Raw genomic sequence first — 17,884 nt, 5'->3', positions numbered from 1 at the left:
TGTAGGCAAAGGGCTTGCCTAAGCACAAGAGAAGTATTTTGCAGCAAAGTTCAGCCCAAAACAGTTAAAATCCCAGTTTTTATAAGAGATTTTTCACACTTATAACTTTGTGGTTATGACTTGCTTCCTTGTTCCCAGGGGACTACTTAGACATTCACGGTTTGATAAAAATTCTGAATGTTTGCCTGGGACATGGAAAAGGGGTATCTGGAGACCCATTAAATAATTAAATGACCAGGAAAGTAAAATTATCCCAGGGAAGTGGCCTAAATAATTGCATAGTGTGTTTGATAGAGGACACTTTTTTTTCCTCACAGTATTAAACGCCATTTCCACTTATTTTTCCATACTGGTTTTCAAGGATGTGATTTTTCAAAGAATGGTTTAAAAGTGGATGCACTCTCCCTCCCTCAGACAAACCATTGCCTGCTAAACTACTGTAAATCTAAATCTCTTTAAGTTGCTGTTGAAGAATGTTAGTCATACTTACATTTTCCTCTTTCTCATGTAATATCTGTATAGTCTGTTACAAATACACATTTCAGACACCACTGGGGATCTTGATTTATTTGTTAATTTGAAGTTATTTGGGTCACAGTAGTGGCTTCTTTGACTTCTGGAATCTATACAACAGAAGAAGGTCCTTTGCGTATGTAGCTGGGCTAGCATCTGGGAAGAAGGAACTGCAAAGAATATCATATAAAATAGTTGTCTTGATTTATTTCCATCATGTACCTTGTTAGGATAGGATACATGTCTAGGTTAATGGGATTCTTTCCATTCATTTCCAAACTGAGTAGGAAGGGGCACTGTTTACTCCCTGCTCCATTGAACTTGATTAACTTTACCCCATGCCATGGAGGTGCCTCTGAAAGTCGGACCCTTCCTGAAGAATTGTTGCTAACATGAACAGTCCCAGTGATTCCATCAATAACAACCCACGGTAAGAATTTTTAGGGGTAAAAAAATGTTCTACTGGTTATGGTTTTCTTCATGTGAGGGTTATTTTAGCAGTAAAGGCTAAGAAGGCAAGACTCATGTAAAGAAATTGTTTTCAAGAGTGCTATGAGGATGCGAGTGAGCTTGTATGGCAAACTGGCACAGTTACGGGAAAAGTGTGGAGTCACAAGCGGGTGGAAAGGTTGGAAACAACCATTTATGCTCTGTCACTTGTCAAAGACAACCATACACAAATGAGCAAACACACTTCAGGCAAGCAAATTTGTAACTAACACTCAGGAGCTTCACGATCCTTGCCCTCAAATCAAATTTATTTGGGAATATCATCATAAGAAATACGGACAAATACAGCAGAATAAAAACACACAGTTGTAGATTGTCTTGTTGAAAATTAAATAAAAAAATACTGGCTAGATCATAACCCATAACAATATTACATAACATATGCCAGATATCTCAAGATAAAAATACAAAATAAAACTCTTGAGGGCTAATCTATAGCTACAGCTCCTCAGTGTGCTCAATGCAGGGGTACATGCCCATAATGCTGTGGGAAAGATGCATATACAAACACCATTTCTTATGGCCCCATGCAGTGTTTTGGTAGCGCAGCCTTACAGGTTTCAGGGGTAAACTATTGTTCAGGGAGAGGCCCTCTCAAGAAGCCTTTCTGCCACCCCAACGCAAATGTCACCCAAGGTCAAAGCCTTAACTAACACGTGTTGGCTATATCAGTCTTCTCCACCAAAGGAAATTTCTCCTCATCCAAAAAACACACTAAGCTTTGGGTCATGTCCAGCTAAGATCTTGCTAAGAATAAAGGAAGAAAGAAAGAGAATCAGCTGGCGTTAAAGAAAAACTAAGGACTCTTCTTGTATTTCAGTAACATCTACCACAATGATTAAAACTGAATACAAATGAGCAAATAAGATTATTTATACACAAATCACATTTCTATATTAACGAATGAGTTCTGCAGGCAATGAGTGCCTCCTGTCACATCAGGAGCTCCTTCTAGTTTCTGCGTGGGAGATCTTGGTGCCAGCTCTAATAACAGGACACTGAGACCCCCACAGGATGCTCCGAGAACTCTGCAGAATCTGTTATAATTTCTGCTTGTATTTCCAGGAGAAAACTCTTGCAGAGTATATAAATCACAATGGGATAGAGACACAGGAAAAAAAGTCAAGTTCAACTATGGTAAAGGTCTGAAATTGAAAATACAGTAAAAACATTAAATTCTGATTGCTCCAGACTTTCAGTCTCAGTGAATCATAAATTACAATGTTGAAGAACACACTGTAACAAACAAATACCTAACTGGCCTAGTTTTTAAAGATATCAGTCATCTTTTGTTCTTTTCAAATTTGGTGGGAACTGCAAATGCTCAGCATATCTGAAATAAGGTCCCAAGTTCTCAGATCTTAAACGAGATTTTCCACTGCCACAGCATATGGCAATTTACAATTTAAAAAAAAGTCTGATATGACCATTATGTTTCTTCTCTTGTCGTAATGACAATAAGAAGCCATAAGATGGTTTATATTTTATTATGAAAGAAAAGAAAAAAAGAGCCCAACATTCCCAAAAAAGGATGCAAAAGTGCACGGAGTGGTCCAGGCTACTAATGATTTGCTCAAACACTAGCAGAGAATATATAAATTCTTAACTCTTAGCAAAAAATATCGATTGCGTTGTAACATATATGATACAATTTCATTTGTTAACATTTCAGTCGTTAACTGCACTGTACAGAAATTTGTCCATGCTAAATACAAGCCCTGGACCGGATACACAGAACAATTTAAACGCACTTTTTACATCCTATATGCACAAACATTTCTTAAGTTAAAACTATGCACACCACATATGCATAGCATTTATATGGCTTACATATTCAATGACAGGAATTCCACCTTTTGGCATGCCCTTATCCCAGGGCTCGGAGCTTGCACTGTTCCCAGCTCAATTTCGATTGCTCCGCTGTCAGAAAAGGGACAGTCAACAGGTATGGACGTGTAAGAGTCCCTCAGTCTGGGGTGACTGTTTCGCGATTCCTTCTTCAATCGGCACAAAGCGTGCCCTTGCTGAGGTTGAGCCTGATGCCTGCTGAGCTCTGGTTAGATCCCTGGCGCCGCAGATGAATAGCACATCGGTCTCAGTCGTCCGTCGGCCTCTGCGTAGGGAGGGAGTGCCACCGCCCCTGCGAGTCCTCTTCGGAGCGGACCATGGCTGATTATAAAGACTTTTTGGTCAGTGAGGTAATAACCACAGGGTCCGAAAAGGAGAACTGGGAGCGCAGCGACGCGAGCCACCCGAGCGCCTACGACACGAAGGGGAGCGTGGAAGCTTCCTGGCGGGTTCCAGCAGAGGGAAATGAGGTTGGCTGCAGCTGCATGGGTCGCCTGGGCAAGCCAGGAGGGGTCACGTGCAGCTCAAGGGAAGCAGAGATGAAAATGGAGTCTCTTTCTGGGCACAGTTCCGGCTGAAGGGCTCATTCTCAGGCTTCTTGCAGGGGTAACTGCCTGTGTGCTCCGTTTTCGCTGCCCCTCAAAGAAAGATGGTCTGGTGCTTTCTGTTAATGAAACAAACGCTAGCAAGGATTTTGCAGGATCCACGGTGTCACCTTTGCATTTGAGACAAACCGTGATATAAGGCTTCAGTGTCACCTTCCAGGTCTGTCTGAGAGGCAACACAATATTTTGCTGAAGTGAAGCAATTTTCATGTATTCCTGTCGCTGTCTCTTCCACCCTACAAAACAATAAGCACCAGCTTCACGGTAGGGCTGACACCATTGCTGATGTCTTCCAAAATACTATAGGACTGAGAATGTTTTAGTCTTTAATACTGGATGCTATTTAATTAATTTTAAAGAGATATTTTGAATACTGATTTGTTAAACACCAGTTCTCTCCATATGGCAGCCACCACAGTGGGGAAGAATCATCATCCACGCAGGCTGGTCAGTGTAACTCTACAACTTCCCTGTACAGTCTACATATTTTTATTTCCAGATATTTTAAGGAAGCTAACAAGTAGGACTTTTATGTTGCATGCAGCATGGTTGCATGAACAAGTATCTATAACAACATTTCATTTTGACTTTCCATTTCCATTGGATGCCAGTAGCAGTGACACGTAACAGCAATCCTGGGCAGATGATAAGTATCGTGTTTTCACATGTCTCATGGTTAACTGGAAATGTCTGGTGTCAGTGGTACAATAAAGCGAGGTCCAACTTTGGCTGAAAAAATTATTTTGGCTAGTTTAAGAAAGCAGAATAGAAGAGGAAATAGCAACAACAAATACAACTGAAATCTTGTTAGTTGTGAAGTGCCTTGAGTTACCAGCTCAGGGTTTTATGTTTTACACTTTTGTCCAATCACTCGTCACAGAAACAGGATGATCCAAGAACAATGTTGACAGATAACAGCCTCTGAGATCATGGGGTAAGAACAGCTAGAGTTCTTTTCTCCTGCAACAGAGGTCAAATGAAAATTCATAAACAACAGATTTTGAATACTACTACTTCCAGTATTTAATATACATGAATTGAGGATGTTTTATTGCATGATCATTTAGTCTGACATTAAGGATTCACAGATGTAAAAGTATTGTTTTTCCCTTCTTTATATTGAATGGCTTTTAAAGGGACAGAGAAGGTGCGGTGTACCGTGTTCCCATTTCAAAATTTTCTAGTAAAACAACTGGAATAGAACGAACAGGATAATAATAGCACTTAGCAAGTTTTTATGGTATCAAATTCTCCCCATTATAAGAAAGAAATGACAAAATTACCTGTCCTGCCCAAAATGTCAGAAGCTTTTAAGAAATAGCAAATCTAGTTCTGTATCAGTGCTCCTTTCTGCTCAGTGGATTTTACCTTATCTTCTGACTTCTTACAGTGTTTAGGCTCACCTGGAAGATAAACAAATGTGATGGGAAACCTGAGTGAGGAAGTTAACCAAGAGAATCCGCACAGCCCTAGACAGACAGGAACTTTTACCTCCTGATTTTTTTAAGGTTAAAATGAGGTTTCAGTCACTGCTTTCTTTAATTGCTTTCTCACCAGAGTAAGCATAAGATTGAATTAACTAATCATTATGGTTTACCCATAAGGCAAAGGATAGAATGAAAACAATAGATCACAGCACAAAACAAAAATACGAAGACATTTACATGAGTAGGTGTTAATACAGTGGGTTTGGATTTGGTTTATTTTATCTTCCAACTTACTGAAAGTCAAAATTCACCCTCTGCAGAGAAGTGCTGTTTAAATCCTCTTTAATGTAGGCTTTTAAATTGGGGGTAAGCTTCTCTCAGATAATGAAAGATGCCAGTGTCAAGTTCTAAAAATTCAATTAATTCAATCAGATAGGAGCAATGACACCAAGTGACACAAGCAGCTTTCAAACTGAGTAATACAACATGAATTTCAAACCGACAGTCATAATATTAAGCTGTTGCTTAAACTATTCTTTCAGTAACTTTGAATGAGTACAGCTGTGGAAATTATATACTGAGATAGTAGGCACGGGGAGAATGTAGCAAACTTAAACTTCTCAGTTTTAACCAGTTGATTGAGTGATCCCACCAGTGATTAATAATGCTGAACTGAAAATGTGAAAAAGGAAAAGCACAGAAGTCTCAAAAGTGGAGAAAATGAGCTGAGAGAAGCAAAAAAGTTATTAAAATAAAAATACAGGTGGGGGAACATTTTTGAAAGCCAGAAAATGAAGGTACGAGCAGCTGAAAGGGAAAGCGGATGATGTGTGATCTGAAAGGAAAATTGAAAGACGGTGAGTTGGAGTTGAAGAAGAGGCTCACAGTTTAGAAAACAGAAAGGGAAGAGAGGAAAGGGAGCTCACAGGAATGAGAATGAGGAAAGAAGAAAATTAATGGGTATGAATTCACCATGGCTTCACTGTAAACAAGTAAGAATTGCTACTGATTTTATCCTTGTTTCATTGCCATGAATGGTGGCAGAGTGGGTGCTGCCCACTCTGCAATGCGGCCACCAGCAGATGGGCCATATTCCCCCAAGCAGCATTCTTCACCATCCCCCTTACTTTACGTAAATTTAGTGTAGGTGGAATATAAAGAACCAGTTCTCCGAAGGCTTTTAAAGTCTCAAAATCAGACTAACATGAATTAGAACGTCTCCAGATCTTTCAGCCGGCAGCTGTTTTTTGGGGGATTTAGCAAAATTTTTATTATTATCCATAAAGGGCACAGGGAGAGGTATGAAAGTAAAATCTATTGATCTAAATATTTAAATTTTATGCTTGACATGGAATGGTGAGTACAGTTTTAGGAGTGGGATAGGAGTGGTTTGTGGAGGCCTTAAAACAAAAACTTTGTATCTTTAATTTTCATAAAAACTAAACACTAATCTCTAAACCATACATAACGTTCTTCCTGTCGATGCATCAGGTTTTTTATGTGATAAACTCTACCCTATGAATGGTTGCTAATGGCTGTTATCTTATAATCCCCATCCTTTTTATAAACACATCATTTGCTCTTTTAATATAGCCTCCCCTCCATCCTCATCCCCCCCGTGAACACGGATGCCTTCCCTTAGTACCAGGATCCTGATTTACTGTTGCTGTTTAGCCACACAGTGTGCACAAGGAACGCTAACGAACCAGGCACCGCAGCGATCCGTGCCCGCTTTGCATGGATGCAAAGGGTTCCACACTCAGCTGAGCACCACAGGGCCACCGCGGCACTGAACGGTCACCAGCATTTGCATGGCACGGGTGATTACTTGATGCCACTTGCATTACCATAAATCAAACTGGCATGTTGTTGATGTGGATCTGTAACCTGGTTATCCTCCAGAGGTTTTCAGTTACTGACTGCTGATGACACTGAATGCTTTGTACACCTTGATATGACTGGGTAGTCCTCTACTGTCATATAGAGGCGTAGTTACTGATAATCTGTTTTATCGCAGATTTATTATCTCCTTTACATTTTGATATTAAGGATTAATGTGGCTATCATCATGAGTGAAAAGTTAAAAGTGTGCCAATTAACATTTATAAATCATTGAAATGTGGAGTTGTTTAATTAAACATAAGCAGTTTTTAAAATTAATGTTCTAATTAATAAATCACTCAGGAGAAAAGGAAAATCATCACTTAAAAAAAAATCACCTTATAATAGTTCCACTTAATCTCGTAACATTCAATTAAATGAAAGTGAGATGATGGAAAGGACAAAGGTATGGTGGAGAAAAATGACATTCAGTCACAACTGGAGTTCTTGTAATAGCGACCTTCTGGTTCTCCCTTTGCACTGACCAGGACCCAGGGCAGAGCTACTCCTGTTAATAAAATGCAATGGTCTACAAGAACTACACCTAGAAAGAGATGTGGTACAAGGAGAGAAAAACAGTCCCTTTTTTCCTCTTTTAATGGGGAACCCCCTCATCATAGTACATCCAAACATTCAGTGACAGTTCCCAAGAATGCAGGTAGATCATCTTCCCATGTTCCCCATCTCTGTTGTAATTCAATTGCTTACTCACAGAAAACTAAACTGAGTTTCCTGCTTTTTATAAAGGACAGAACAATGACAGCTAACACATGCAATTTCAATCTTAATAACTATGTTGCTTTCCTTCTTACTTTTTATCTCATTCTCCCAGCCCCAGTGCCCACAGGTGCTCACTTCTCCACTCCAGGAGTCAGTGAGCACCCTGGACATCGCTTCAGCCTTCTACCTCCCATCCTCGGTACAGAAAGTACAGAGATAGAAAAATCTAGCATGGAGAATGTTAATAATGTCCTGATAGATGAACAGTGCTTCTTAGAATACTCAAATGGGAAGCAGGGAAAAAATGTAAAGTCATGTGTATGCTACCTTCTGCTTGCTTGAAGTGACATTCCGTCGAAAATACCTGACCTCGGTTCAAAGAGTCCTGTCTGGATCCGCTGGCCATCAACAGAGGTGCAAAAGTGAAAAGTGGGGATGCTACCCGTGCTATATCTCCCTTCTGTGCCGAGTACTACTGCACCATGCACAACACACTCACCCTTGACCATCTCAAATATCGCTTATAGAGAGAAAACAGAGAGGGGAGTGAGAAGAGGAAACAGAGACTGTTGTGTTATTTGTAGTTATGAGGCTTCTACACACACTGCAGCAATAAGAACTCTTGCAGAAACACTAATGTTAAGTATCTACATTTAGATAACAACAATGACAGTTGAATGGATTCCCTCCATTTAAAACGATATTAAATCATTTCACCACTGTGAAAGAGAAATGTGAAACATTTTAGCCTGAGTTTTCCCTTTGCTATCGAATATTGCAGACTATTCCAATACTAAACGCCTGCATTGCCTTTCTTTTCAGTTATCTTTAACATGGTGGCACAATCTCTGCAGAGGTACTTAAAGCTGCTGCTGCAACCCAATATTAATTCATTTCATCTCAAAGAGCCAGGACCTGAGTCTCACCATGTGTTTGTAGAAAGTCTGCTGCCCTGGCCCCTGTGCATTACAGTGATGTAAATACCTGCAGTATACTTTTTTAATTGGCAGGCACAGAAAAAGCCCACCATATATGTCATTTCTTTATAACATCTATGACGTAGTTGAGAAATTAATATTAGGTCTCCTCTATGGTTTATTAGAAACATAAAGTTCTGTGAAAGGCTCAGTGCTGACTTAAAAGATTATAGTATTTAAATAATATATAGAGATAGCTTTCTCACTACATAGTAACATGGCTGGTCTGTCCTTAGGAAAGAAAGTTTTAAGAATATGATGACATAGTCCCTCTGTAAATCATTTTAAGAGACCATGAAATATTCAAAATATTTTTCTATTATTTGCTATTATTTTCTAAATATTGGGAAAATAGGGAAAATGCAAGAATGAAATGTTAATAAATTTAAAGTATAAATCAAATTACTTAGTAACATAAAATCAGAATGTAAATGATATCATGACTGACCAATAAACCCCTACAATGGAAGAAGGCTCAATGGAGATGGGCAAGGACGATGTGCCCATCAAGGTCAGGAGATAATGCAAGGGGTGACTGACCACAGCTGTTGCAAAGAAAGCTGACAATCTCAACACAAAGGGGAGCAGAGGGTGGCCCTTGGTTCAGGTAAACACTTATATCAGCTGAGTGGACCCACTGACTATATCACAGTTGAGGGGATCAACCAGTGGTGTAGATGTTTCTGCTTGCGTTCATTAGAAGAGCATGACTGCCTCCCTGAGTTAGCCAGGCCAGCATGGAGGCAGTCAATACGTGGCTCAGCCCAATATACAGTATAAAAACCAAACAACTAGCAAACAAATTTTGAAGAGAGCAACAGACTTGAGCTGGCTTCAACACACATATGCTTTACTGGTGACTGGGGACCCCAGCATCACAATTGTGAGCATATTCTAGAGACTGGTAAGGGGACTCACATCGACATTGTCATTGAGCTCTGTATTGCAATTGCTCTATTTTGCGAAGTGTAGCTTACATTTGTAGTGTGCTTTCAGTACATTTTGTATTGTTCTGCTAAATCAGAAATCCCATGTAACATCAACTATCTTCAAATAGGTAAATTTGATATTACATATTACATCCTTCATGCATGGAATATCTAAAAGCACCTGGTCAGAGAGTATTGGATTCTGACATGAATATGCTAAAGAAACCAGGAAAAACATTCATCAAGCTCTCCATTTACCTGGGCATTTATCTATGCTGGAAAATGAACACAAATAATCACTGAAGGAGATGGATGAGAGTAAATTCAACATACCGCAGTGAACAGATGTTTCACACAAAATGACAAATAAAAATGCCTTCAAATATCAGATACCTTTAAAAATAACACCTAACCAATATCCTTATTCTATGCGTAGTAGCAATCTGCTAAATATTTGTGATAGCGTAAATCAGAAACTCAGTTTCATCTTGTGGTTTTCTGACTTGAGGGACTATGAATTACTTATGAGGGGATCCACGAAAGGTTCATGAGACTAAAAGAAACGCAAACTTACTTTCTATAGGCTTAAGCTGGCTGACCAGGGATGCACATTTACACTAGAAAAATTTTAAGGATTCACAGTTCTAAAGAGGTGAAAAGTCACTATTCTAGAATGCAAGATCCAAAGAACTGGGAACATATAAATTCTCTGAATTTCCCATGACAACAGCATTTTGACAATATCATTTCCTGTGACAGTATAATTTCCCATGACAACACCAAGAATTGATCACTACATTTGTTCACAAACTGTATCAGATGAACAGTTCTCAAACTAATTTGAAGACCTGTTGAGAAAGGGAATTTTACAATGGCTGGGCATGTGTTCGATCAATGGCATGAAGGGTAGCTTCTACTTTTTACACGTTCTTAGCAGGAGAAAAAGGCACAGCTTGTAGTAAAGGAGGGTTTGGAGAAAAATCGTTTCAGTTTCATTTCATTTCCAAAGATCCTTATACAGCAGTTTAAGATTTTCAGGCACAGATGTTTAGTTTCAGTAGAGAAACCTACATTTCTATACCAAGAATGTCTGTGGCAATCAGCAGCAATTCAGATGTGCACTGTAAAACCTACAATGGCTCAGACATAAGTTGGGGGATCCCAGTAAGGGAGTATTGGCTCATCACTCAGCCTCTGGAGTTGCCTTAAAAATAATTTGCTGCTTCTCTTAGTGTGTGATCAATCTCTTGATATAGTTATGTCTCCTGCTATATCTTCCCTTTTCCCATGACTTGTTATAAGTCCATTGTTTAAGTACCTCTGCCTCTTTAGTGATGAAAGAGCTGAGCAATGTCCTCGTATGATCTCTGGCTTTTAGTTCAGGACCTTACCAATACTATTTATTTCGACAAAATAATTAAATCAATATCTTATTTCTATTTCATTATTTATCTGAACTCTTTTTGAACATTGCCATCTCTAGTTGAGGAACATCCTTGGATTGGTGAATTCATGTTATTAAATCTTTTTTACCATCTTCCACAAAAAAAATAGCTTCCAGATCATGTTTGCCTTTGGAAATACACGATTACAAACTCAACCACTTCTTACTCTTTTCATAAATTTTGCAGATTGAAGTGTTAAAATACAAGGCATTCTGTAGAAAATTCCCTGCCTTGGAAAATGAATGAGATTAGCTTTTTCTAAAATAAGAAATCTCTGTTCTCATAGGAAAGGTGGGATGTCGAGATTGACAAAGCAAAAGAATGCACTAATTGCATGCTGAATTGTATCTGACCTCTCAAACAGCAATTTTGTTGGCCAGCCATCTAGAGACCCCCAAGGACAGCTACAACACAACTGCCTTCTGCATAGTTTGAAAGATAAAAGATGCAGCTTTTCCTACTGTGTTCCTCATCCAGGAGATGGGAAACTTTTCTAAGGCACTTTAATTTCAAGTTGGGCTTTAATATAAAAACTGGTGCAAAAAAAGGTCAAAAGGCAAAAATGTCAGTTAGTAGACAACTTCAAATGCTGTGAAATTAATTTTAGTGTAAATATTTTGATTCAGGACCCTAAATTAACCATCTGTTACTTCTGATGGAAAAAACCTGTCAACAATAAAAGCATGGAGCACTGGAATGTGGAACTCTAGAATAGGTGGGAGTTCTCCATAAAAAGCATTTTTGAGAAATATGGCAAGTCATATACTTATGTGTAAGCTAAGCCTTATAAACACTTCAATGCTGCTGCTCAGACAATGCCATACTTCTGGCACAATATTGCAAGGCTCACTGTCATAAACGCACTAATAAGTTTAGCATTTTAATTAGAAGTGAGGAAAAGAAGTGTCATTATATGCCTTGATTAGTCTTATTACCTGAATACCTCAAATCTTCTTCTAACAATAAGCAAATTCAGGAAATAAAATGAAAATGCAGAGTGCCTTTCTCTTACTTTCCTATTGCTCAAGCATCTTGCCCTTGATACTGTCTTAAAGTTACCAGATACTAAATCATAGTCAGCTTGTGATAAAATACTTACATTCTAAAGAAATTTTCTGTCATATAAGGATTTTCTGGCTGCTCTGCTTGTCCTGCAAACTACAGTCCGGAGACTGATCTTTCTAATTAAGAGAATGACACAGTCCCATGCCTACTACAGTTAGCAAATTCCACTTGCTTAAAGTCAACTCTAAAATTCACGTTACATTTAGTACGAAGGATGTGGTTTACAAAATAATAATCATATTAGGTGCCTAAACTAAGGGGAGTGCGGTTTAATAGAATAATTAACTATTTGAAGAGAAAATGTTAGATCTGTTTTGAAAATCTACCTCATTCTCCAATAGCAAACTGCTATTTAAATGCAAATATGTACCTTTAAATTACTTTAAAATAATTTTTCCAGTTCAACTAAAGGCCTTGGTATTTTATGTAAAAAAATTTTTACTGAATACCAAATAGCTAATATCAAGAAGATGATATTTGTTTACAGCAAACAGCTTTTATTTGATGGTTTCAGGACACTACTGTTTTTACACATGCCTTAAGGAACTGTCTTACGGTGGTGGTTTTATACAACACCTTATTTCAATATTTTACATTACTGTCGATGTTTGACAGGGAGATACCAGACACTGCTGCAGCTTCACCCTGGACAGCTTCATTAGATTGACTGGTGCTCTGTGATGAAGTATTACCATTCAGTGGGTCTGTATTCTGTGTTTCTTGCTGGGCATCGGTGAGATCTTTCTGGTTCGGATCAGAGTTAGTGCATTTTTCTGAGTTGGATTCATCACTCAGAGGAGTGTCGAAAGAGACTACTTGTAGGACGATGGATCTGGGAGGACAGGTTGTACCATCGCTTCCCTGACTACTCTCATTTTGTATCCTTGTTGTCTCTTCCTGTAACTGTGCATCTGTGGAATTTCTGCTTTGGTCTTTTTCCTGTTCACCAACATTTTTCACAAGTTCTTCTACAAAGAGGGAACAAAATATGTGAATTAGAGAAGAAGGATATGCCACAATTGTTTGATTTCAGAGTAGTGACTGATAGAGCTGCACACGGGAACATTGTGAACATCGACTTTCTGCACGAGGACATGTGCGCTGGTGTGTTTAATATGGGTCAGATTCTCCTCCTGATTACACTACTGCAGTGGTCCACTTTCTGGTTTGATCTCTAATTTGTCCCTCTCTTTTTCGGCCACAGTACAGAGCAAGGAGCAACATCACTCACCCTGTAAGCTGAAGGATGGGAGCAGGAGGCCCCGATGCTGCAGGCACGTCCCCCAGCAGTGGTGTTTACCACCACAGGATTAGGAGGAGCAGAGCTCATCGGTTCTGCAACAGAGAAAGGGCATGGAGGGGAGCACCTTCCCGGGGATGGGCAAGGCATCAGAACCGAAGGGAAGCCCTGAAGGAAGTTGGGCTATCAGCCCGGAAAAGTCCAAAATGTCAGCTAATACAGAGCTTCAGCTGGAGCAAGTTATAGAGGGTTACATGCATGCAATCCAGTACTGCTGCCATTATGGCTAGTAGCACATACAGAATGGGAAGGAAGAAATATGGGAGAAATTGTGCTTCAGGGGACAGCAACTACAGGAGAAAATAATGTTTGTGGAAGGCTCTGTTCCTTGCTCTATTGCAGAGACTTGGAGAACAGCACAAATGAAATTGCCCAGAGTAAAAGGAGACAGAACAGAGCAGCACAGAGAGGTGGTACCAGGAGGAACTAGAAGGTGAAGAAAACAGAGAATGGAAAACTTGTGATGGAGGGTGAAAAGTAACCGTACCATCTTCATGGAGGGTCTATTTCACTTGCTATTAGAATCTCTGGTTTGTAAATTCAGATTTTAGAATCTGTATACTACTATAGAAGATACAAAACACTATCAATTTAAAAAGTGAAAGCATTGCAGTTTGAACAACACCTGCACCAAATAGCTGCATGATATTGCATAAAATTTCTAACTTGGCTGTGCACACTGTATTAAGGGAGGAAACCAAGCATTGACATATTTATTAAGTTCACCTGGCAGCTCCCGGAAACTCTGGTTGTGAGTGACCAGTCCAAATCCAGACCAAAAGTGATGGCATATGACAACTGAAAGATAGCCCAGTCTGTAATCACGTTTCTACCCCAGTCAGCATTTGGCATCTTCGTCACCTCACTTTTCTGAATCCAAAGTAGGTACCCCCTGAAGTACAATTTGGCCTGTGAAATTGGACGGAAAGAAACACCTCTGAACCTGAACTGATGTCCCGAACCGTGGAATAGTTAAATAATTTCATTCTTTTGTCAGTTCTTATACTTCCTGGAATACTTTTTAAAAAAATCAAGAACTTTCAAATTTGAGCAATTTCTAAATTGTTAAGCTATTTTTTTTTTGCAAACTTTAGAGACCTGCTTGTTTTGGACTCCACATCTTCTGAAACTTGGACAGGTAGTCTTTTTCTACAGACTTCAATGCAGCTCTTACAAAGAAGTAATTGGGCTAAAGACATTAAGAGATATGTATATGCAACTTGAAGCAAATCTGATGTTCAATCTAGATATGTTAATTAAAGCATCTGTCACTCATGGTACAATCTACCTACCTAAGGCTTTTGTCCCAAGAAATGGATTTAAGTGCCATATTTGCCTCCATATGGCAGAGCTACAAGCATTTTCCCTTAACTTTATAAAAAAGCCAAGGAAATTGCAAGATAAAGTATTTCAGATGCTGTTCAGATGCATCAGTAAGTTGAGGAAAGCAAAGTTGAACTATAATCACACATAAAACTGTAATATTGACTCAGCTCACACTGCAAATGGTGGCTTTTTTAACCTGAAAGCTGGTAGGAATGTACAGTATGTTTCTCACAGAATGGTGTTTTAGGACAATTCTAACCAGAATTCAGATTTGTCTTGGTTTAACTGGGTGGCTGACTACTTTATTCTCGTATTAGAAGTCTCAGAATATTCATAGAGGCAAAACCCACTATTATTTTTTAGTTTATAAAGCTGAATATCTAAACTTAAAATTGCTTTCCTTCACTTCCCAACAAACTTAAACTGGCAAATGACGATTAATAGTTGAATCAGAACAATGCTGATGGCCTGTTCTTAACTTCTGTCATGCTGGTCTCTTAGTTCTATGACTGCCCTTGAGATGATCTCAAGCATGTCTGTTTAAGGATATCTAAAACACAGCCAAACTCTAACTCAGTTCTATGCACATCTGATGGATGTAGCTTTGAACTGGACTATCTCTGCACCAAGTTACACCTGATAACATACTAGTTAAATGTCATACCTCTTGCATTTAAACTGGTGCGATACTACTTATTCCAAAATTCAGTAGAAAAGAATATGTGAGAAAAATACTATCTTTTCTAAGTATGAAAAATAGTGCGGAATTTTAAAATCTGTGGAGTTAAAACTATTGCTAAACATTAGTCTTTTTTATGCTGATAATCATATCTGTGATTACCATTCCATGGTGATAAAATTTCAAAGTCCCTCTCAGTTAAAAAAGCTTGAAGAAAAGTATCTTGTTCCCTTGGGAGGAGTTTGTTCAGGGCAAGTAGGAGGAGTGGTTGGCAGTTGTGACTGAGACTCAGAAGCCTCAAGTACAAAATCCTCTATGATGATATGACAACTTTCATTAAGACCCCTGATCCTTTTGCTTAGTATTAAGTCTCTCATCCGCTGGATATTTGAGTGTATGTTCTGACTTGCTTTGCTCCACTCGGCTTCAATCTCTGTGAAATCCACTGCCAAAAAGATGAAAAATACTGGATTCTTATGGTACGTCAGCCACTTGTGGAATATGCTATACATGCTGGAAAAATACAGATTTCTGCTTTCCATAACAGCTAATAATTGTACTCTATACTATATAGGATCTTTAATATGTATATCATAATTGGCATTTTTTTATCATTTCTGCTGTCCTGTCACTCCAACGAAACAGAAATATCTAGCAGTCTTTAAAAGTGACTGAGACTGGGACGGTGACCGAATAACTAAAATTCAAGTAAGGCACTGCTAAGTTAATACCACTACAGTAAGAAAAACAGAGCTGGCATGACGTTTGATCCCCAGTGCTGGACAGTAAGAATTGTAACAAATACCGTGGCAGAGCCTCTGCCATGAACTGCCAGGGGTCTCTGAGAGCAGGGGGCAAGGCTGCTGCCCCTCACCCTGCACTGGGCTGCTGGGAAGAGCACGTTCCTCCTCCCCTACGGGCACACATTGGCATGGTCAGCCAGAGATGGAAATGGGGTATGTTAAATGAACAACGTAACCTGGCATTTGTAACATTGACAATATTTAGTAAGAGTCCATAGATGAATAAAATTAATAAGATTAAACAACATTTTTGACCCTCTAGAAAACTTCAATCTTCAGTTGTTTGGGTTTTTTTTTGGGGGGGGGGTGTCACTTAGGCACTGAACAGCTTAAGGATTATCATATCCATTCAGAAAAAGGCAGACAGAAGCGTGTTGTGCAGTGCAGTGAACTCAGGGTACGTGTTATTGTTGCTACTGGTTTTGCTCTCTCTGTTTTAACTTGGTAAAAGTGCCTGGAGCCAGGCCTGTTTACATATTTTCAACTGTTTGGTATTGTTTCCTTTACAAGAACCCACATATTATTCAGCAAAATTTGTGTGAGTTCATCACTAAAACAAGTGGCTTCCCCTAACTGGTCTGTTAGGGGTGACTCAATCTTACCCATCTCTTCTGTACTTCTGTGCCGTTTCTGAACTCCTGCCTTAAATCACTGGCCTTCATGAGAAGCAACAATGGCATTTGATACATCAACATGGTAGAAGTGGTGTCTTTCTTCCCTTGGGTTTAGGCTGGCTTGTTGGCAAAATAATTGTAATGCATCGTTTTGTTTGGAAAACTGACAGGAGTTGTAAGGCAATAGCCAGATTTCAGAATAGTTTAAAAATTCTGGTACTTGGTAATTTTGCATCTACAGAAAATGTGTTAACTAGTGAAGGTGACTTCTTTCCTCTCCCCTTTTCATCAGATACCACTCTTCTTTCATTAAGTCACCTTTCTTTTTGGCTTAATAAGTCTCTGAAAACTGAAGCGAGTACTTTCTTTTTTTTTTTATTGTTTGCTGGAGTGAATGGGAGCACTGAATTCCTGTCAGCCCAACAAAGGACTAAACTGTCCATGAAACACTGAAACTGTCACATGGCTCAATCTCTAGCACCATGCTGTAGGACTCTGTGGCCTCCAAAGTATCGCTGCTCTGCTGCTGAAGAAGCTCTGGTGAGTCTGCGTTATCAGCTGCAACACTGATTTCCACCAGCTCAGCTACATTACTGCCTGTGTACACAGCAACATTTTCAGGACGTGGTCTACTAAGTCGTGAGGAAGCTTTTCTACATTTTGGTACCTTCCGTTCTGTGTATGTCCACCGACTTTCTTTTCCTGGCCTTTCTGTAATAAAAAACCGGAGCATTCAAATACACCATCTGTACAGTATAGGGCTTATAAGATACTCTTCTGTCTCCAGCAACTGCACCACTTGAGCATGTACTGACTTAACAGGAGTGGAGAGGGGAAACACAAAAGCCATGTGTAAGCAGAACATCTCGAATCAACTAATGGCAGCGACTGCCACAGTGCTAAACCCCAGTGAAGCAAATGCCTGCTGAATCACATTGCTATTTTCATTGGCTGTGTTAAAAATAAGCTACAATAATTTACCCGTAGAGAAAGACATAATGACATTGAAGTATTAAGAATTAGCAAACTACTGAATTAAAGAGGAAAGCTGTTTATCTTCACAAAGAACTAAGTTATTTGAGGAATCTGTAATGAAGAATGCTGCTGGATGTTATGGACTCTCTGTGTATATTACCACAGACTTTGATTTCTAGGCTTGTCTGCCTTCTTTTTTACTGGAAAACAAAATTCCAGAAAGCAGTGACAAATGACCAAAACTGGAACAGCCTGGAAAGGAATGTC

At 39.2% G+C, this 17,884-nt stretch overlaps 1 protein-coding gene across 7 annotated transcripts in view; it reads right to left on the bottom strand.

Moving 5' to 3' along the window:
* Nucleotides 1-1,253: 1,253 nt before the first annotated feature.
* Nucleotides 1,254-17,884, bottom strand: part of PDE1A (phosphodiesterase 1A) — a 230,481-nt gene continuing 213,850 nt past the window's right edge. For 3 of the 7 annotated variants that reach the window (XM_075028308.1, XM_075028309.1, XM_075028312.1), the window contains one exon: nt 12,407-12,888. In XM_075028308.1, the coding sequence (XP_074884409.1) occupies nt 12,503-12,888 (386 nt within the window). In that variant the 3' untranslated portion in view covers nt 12,407-12,502. Of the gene's footprint in view, nt 4,437-4,759; nt 4,880-12,406; nt 12,889-17,884 lie in introns of those variants that run through there. The other 4 variants (XR_012650458.1, XR_012650459.1, XM_075028310.1 and 1 more) reach the window with 4 other exon arrangements.

This window comes from Buteo buteo, chromosome 5, assembly GCF_964188355.1.
Source record: "Buteo buteo chromosome 5, bButBut1.hap1.1, whole genome shotgun sequence".
Classification (NCBI taxonomy): Eukaryota; Metazoa; Chordata; class Aves; order Accipitriformes; family Accipitridae; genus Buteo; species Buteo buteo.
This window is presented reverse-complemented; position numbering and strand designations above follow the sequence as displayed.